The following is a 6,040-nucleotide window of genomic DNA, read 5'->3' as shown; positions in this document are numbered from 1 at the left end:
CAAGGCTTTCCTTCATACTCGAGATACAATGACTCGTGCTTTTATCACAGTTGTCATCGCATTCTGCTTTAAACACAATACTAACATCTAAATATGAATCTATTGATTATGTGTAGATAACTGACGTCATTTGCATACAATGATAGATTCTGATAGCATATTAACACATCTGGACAACAACAATAAATACGTAAAAAAGAACGGCTACTTCTGAATATCCTAAATATATAACAATGGATTTGAGGATTATTTTAGAATTGACGTCATAAGCTTGCCTTTATCTTAATTTAATCGATTTCATATGAATAAAACAGAACAATAGCACGAGTAAAGCGAATTTGTTAAGTCAAAGTGGAAATGACATTCGATATACTCTTCCTACCGTGATGTAACCCGCTGTAGACTGCTGAAAGCGCCATTCTTTGGTTCGACTATTGCAAATTGGAAGCCCCTTTTTTCTGTACGGTACGCGACAAGTTTGCATAAAAGGAGTTGGAAATGCATTTTGTATTAATCTATATATTTCAAACAGGATATTAAAATTTAAGCAAATCTAATGATCAACGTCATATATTGTCACGATGTTTACTGTTCATCCAGTTTTATAACTAATAAAGGGGTCTAAAGGTTTGGTATATATTGATAAATCATCCGCCGCCATTCTAGGTTGTGATTGGTTTTTACACAAAAAAAGTCAATTTTATGTGTATACGTAAAACTGGCAAACAAATTGAGTTAATAAAGTAAATAAATGCCACGTTTCTTGAAGTTTACATGTAGGTATGGGATATTATTCTAACATAATTAAAGTGTCACTAACTGGCGTTAAAAACATCTCTACTGTAAGGATGACGAGCTTAACGGACATAATATGATACCTTTTTGTGTTTCGTATGTTACATGTGGCATGGCTGACAAATGAAAACTGCAGTTAGAATACACTGTTTATAAGATGACTCAAACAATTTAAGAGTATTTTGATAAATGCTTGTGATCTGAGAAGGGAATTTGTCCGGTAAAAACAGAAATAAAAATCAAATTAATGCATCTAATTATACCAACAATTTGCCACTTGAGCAAAAAATAAAAACTGCTACTTTAACAAATTACGTCTGAAATTGCTTAGACAGTAAGATCCATCAAAGTAACAGTTTGGCTAATTGAATTGCCTTGAGTCTTCTTATGTCAAGGCTGTGTACTAAACAACGACAGACCGACTCCCGCACGGACCAGACTGACTCCCACACGTACCAGACCGACTCCAACACGTACCAGACCGACTCCCACACATACCAGACCGACTCCAACAGGTATCAGACCGACTCCAACACGTACCGGACCGACTCCCACACGTACCAGACCGACACCAACACATACCAGACCGACTCCAACACGTACCAGACCGACTCCAACACGTACCAGTCCGAACTCAACACGTACCAGATCGACTCCCACACGTACCAGTCCGAACTCAACACGTACCAGACCGACTCCCACACGTACCAGACCGACTCCAACACGTACCAGACCGACTCCAACACGCACCAGACCGACTCCCACACGTACCAGACCGACTCCCACACATACCAGATCGACTCCCACACGTACCAGACCGACTCCAACACGTACCAGACCGACTCTCGCACGTACCAGACCGACTCCAACACGTACCAGACCGACTCCGACACATACCAGACCGTCTCCAACACGTACCAGACCGACTTCCACACCTACCAGACCGACTCCCGCCCGTACCAGACCGACTCCAACACGTACCAGACCGACTCCCGCACGTACCAGACTGACTCCCACACGTACCAGACCGACTCCCGCACGTACTAGACCGACTCCCAAACGTACCAGACCGACTCCCGCACGTACCAGACCGACTCCCGCACGTACCAGACCGACTCCCGCACATACCACACCGACTCCCAAACGTACCAGACCGACTCCCAAACGTACCAGACCGACTTCAACACGTACCAGACCGACTTCAACACGTACCAAACCGACTCCCACACGTACCAGACCGACTCCCGCACGTACCACACCGACTCCCACACGTACCAGACCGACTCCACCACATACCAGACCGACTTCAGCACGTACAAGACCGACTTCAACACGTACCTGACCGACTCCCACACGTACCAGACCGACTCTCGCACGTACCAAACCGACTCCAACACGTACCAGACCGACTTCAACACGTACCAGACCGACTCCCACACGTACCAAACCGACTCCAACACGTACCAGACCGACTCCACCACGTACCAGACCGACTCCCAGCACGTTACCAGAACCGACTCCACACGTACCAGACCGACTCCCACACGTACCAGACCGACTCCCTAACGTACCAGACCGACTCCCAACACGTACCAGACCGACTCCCACACGTACCAGACCGACTCCCGTACGTACCAGACCGACTTCCACACGTACCAGACCGACTCCCACACGTACCAGACCGACTCCCACACATACCAGACCGACTCCCACACGTACCAGACCGACTCCCACACATACCAGACCGACTTCCACACGTACCAGACCGCCTCCCACACGTACCAGACCGACTCCAACACGTACCGGACCGACTCCCACACATACCAGACCGACTTCAACACGTACCAGACCGCCTCCCACACGTACCAGACCGACTCCAACACGTACCAGACCGACTCCCACACGTACCAGACCGACTCCCACACGTACCAGACCGACTCCCACACGTACCAGACCGACTCCAACACGTACCAGACCGACTCCCACACGTACCAGACCGACTCCCACACGTACCAGACCGACTCCCACACGTACCAGACCGACTCCCACACGTACCAGACCGACTCCCACACGTACCAGACCGACTCCCACACGTACCAGACCGACTCCCACACGTACCAGACCGACTCCCACACGTACCAGACCGACTCCCACACGTACCAGACCGACTCCCACACGTACCAGACCGACTCCCACACGTACCAGACCGACTCCCACACGTACCAGACCGACTCCCACACGTACCAGACCGACTCCCACACGTACCAGACCGACTCCCACACGTACCAGACCGACTCCCACACGTACCAGACCGACTCCCACACGTACCAGACCGACTCCCACACGTACCAGACCGACTCCCACACGTACCAGACCGACTCCCACACGTACCAGACCGACTCCCACACGTACCAGACCGACTCCCACACGTACCAGACCGACTCCCACACGTACCAGACCGACTCCCACACGTACCAGACCGACTCCCACACGTACCAGACCGACTCCCACACGTACCAGACCGACTCCCACACGTACCAGACCGACTCCCACACGTACCAGACCGACTCCCACACGTACCAGACCGACTCCCACACGTACCAGACCGACTCCCACACGTACCAGACCGACTCCCACACGTACCAGACCGACTCCCACACGTACCAGACCGACTCCCACACGTACCAGACCGACTCCCACACGTACCAGACCGACTCCCACACGTACCAGACCGACTCCCACACGTACCAGACCGACTCCCACACGTACCAGACCGACTCCCACACGTACCAGACCGACTCCCACACGTACCAGACCGACTCCAACACGTACCAGACCGACTCCAACACGTACCAGACCGACTCCCACACGTACCAGACCGACTCCCACACGTACCAGACCGACTCCAACACGTACCAGACCGACTCCCGCACGTACCAGACCGACTCCCACACGTACCAGACCGACTCCCCACGTACCAGACCGACTCCCACACGTACCAGACCGACTCCCCACGTACCAGACCGACTCCCACACGTACCAGACCGACTCCCACACGTACCAGACCGACTCCCACACGTACCAGACCGACTCACACGTGACGACTCCACGTACAACCGACTCCACACGTACGACCGACCCCGCACGTACCAGACCGACTCCCACTAGACGATCCACGTACACCGACTCCCCACAAGTACAGACCGACTCCCGCACGTACCAGACCGACTCCACACGTACGCAGACGACTCCGCACGTACCAGACCGACTCCCGCACGTACCAGAACCGACTCCCGCACGTACCAGACCGACTCCAACACGTGTTAGACCGACTCCTGCACGTACCAGACCGACTCCAACACGTGTTAGACCGACTCCCACACGTACCATACCGACTCCAACACGTACCAGACCGACTCCCCCGTACCAGACCGCGTTCAAACTGTCAGACCGACTTCCGCCGTACCAGACCGACTCCAACACGTGTTACAGACCGACTCCCGCACGTACCAGACCGACTCCAACACGTGTTAGACCGACTCCTGCACGTACCAGACCGACTCCAACGGTAGACCGTCCGACTACCAGACCGACTCCCCCGTACCAGACCGACTCCGCCCGTACCAGACGCTCCAACACGTTAGACGACTCCGCCGTACCAGACCGACTTCCCTAAACGTGTAGACGACTCCGACGTACCAGATCCGCTGCAAACGTGTAGACCGACTCCCGATACCAGACCGACTAAACTTCAGACCGACTCCGAGTAGACTCAACGACCCGCCCGTCCGAGATAACGTTCAGACCGACTCCCGCCGTACAACGACTCCGATACGTGTAGACCGACTCCCCGTTAACGACTCCTGGACGTCAGACCGACTCCGCCGTGTTAAGACTTCCCGACTCCGCCGTTAGACTACCGCCCGTGAGTTAAGACTGTGTGTCAGACCGACTCCCGCCCGTGAGTTAAGACTGTGTGTCAGACCGACTCCCGCCCTGAGTTAAGACTGTGTGTCAGACCGACTCCCGCCCGTGAGTTTAGACTGCGTGTCAGACCGACTCCCGCCCGTGAGTTTAGACTGTGTGTTAGACCGACTCCCGCCCGTGAGTTAAGACTGTGTGTCAGACCGACTCCCGCCCGTGAGTTTAGACTGCGTGTCAGACCGACTCCCGCCCGTGAGTTTAGACTGTGTGTCAGACCGACTCCCGCCCGTGAGTTAAGACTGTGTGTCAGACCGACTCCCGCCCGTGAGTTAAGACTGTGTGTCAGACCGACTCCCGCCCGTGAGTTAAGACTGTGTGTCAGACCGACTTCCGGCCGTGAGTTAAGACTGTGTGTCAGACCGACTACCGCCCCTGAGTTAAGACTGTGTGTTAGACTACTCTAGACCGACTCCCGCCCGTGAGTTAAGACTGTGTGTCAGACCGACTCCCGCCCGTGAGTTAAGACTGTGTGTCAGACCGACTCCCGCCCGTGAGTTAAGACTGTGTGTCAGACCGACTACCGCCCGTGAGTTAAGACTGTGTGTCAGACCGACTCCCGCCCGTGAGTTAAGACTGTGTCAGTCTGACTCCCGCCCCTCAGACAGACGATAAAAGTGCTAGCCTTTGCCTAGCTCCCGAGCAGTGATAACGTAACCTACATTTAGACGTAAACAAACTACTGACATTGCTTCATCACCTGTCGTGTGATTGGAGTGTATATACATGTATATGTTTTACCGTAAAAAAATATTTAATGGAATGTTAATCACTGACTTTCGAAGGGGTGCCTTTTTTCGTTCCTAACACACATCTATCACTTCACATTTACAAAATGTAGGACGGATTTGTGTATGGAATGTACAATTGCATTTATGTTATGAAACAATAATTGAAAAAAAAAAAAAAAATGAAACGACTACGATTACACAACATATACTACTATTCAAATCATTTTTGTAAATATGAACAGCATAAGCACATAACTAGTTTTTACTCAAATGAATAGTTGAACATGTATATTAGGTAAAGTTTGATGTCAACAATTGTTTTTCTCACAGAACATAACCGTAATAAAGTATATATAATAAATTGCCCCGAGGAAGGTGGGAGGCACCGAAAGTTCAGCAGAAGAGTGGACAATTTAATATCATTATACTCTTTGTTCCCATGAGATAGATATCAAGATATTCTGTTAAAACGTTTCTAAAGATGTGTTTTATTATGACCAGAAGTACACTGACGCTGAAATAAATTATGTTCC

At 51.3% G+C, this 6,040-nt stretch overlaps 1 protein-coding gene across 1 annotated transcript; it reads left to right on the top strand.

Moving 5' to 3' along the window:
- Positions 1–1,182: 1,182 nt before the first annotated feature.
- Positions 1,183–3,963, top strand: LOC117344127 (putative uncharacterized protein DDB_G0291608). The gene is made up of 2 exons (XM_033906774.1): positions 1,183–1,835; positions 2,370–3,963. Exons 1-2 carry the CDS (start codon positions 1,183–1,185, stop codon positions 3,961–3,963), a joined length of 2,247 nt encoding a protein of 748 aa, XP_033762665.1.
- The last annotated feature ends 2,077 nt before the right edge of the window (positions 3,964–6,040 follow it).

This window comes from Pecten maximus, chromosome 15 (genome assembly GCF_902652985.1).
Source record: "Pecten maximus chromosome 15, xPecMax1.1, whole genome shotgun sequence".
Classification (NCBI taxonomy): domain Eukaryota; kingdom Metazoa; phylum Mollusca; class Bivalvia; order Pectinida; family Pectinidae; genus Pecten; species Pecten maximus.
Note: the sequence above shows the minus strand (reverse complement) of the source record. Positions and strands in the feature narration are given on the sequence as shown.

Coding starts and splice junctions, on each gene's coding strand:
- LOC117344127 (XM_033906774.1), top strand. CDS start 1,183: ATGTCAAGGCTGTGTACTAAACAACGACAGACCGACTCCCGCACGGAC. Junction 1,836..2,369: donor TACCAGACCGACTCCCGCAC/GTACTAGACCGA, acceptor CTAACGTACCAG/ACCGACTCCCAACACGTACC.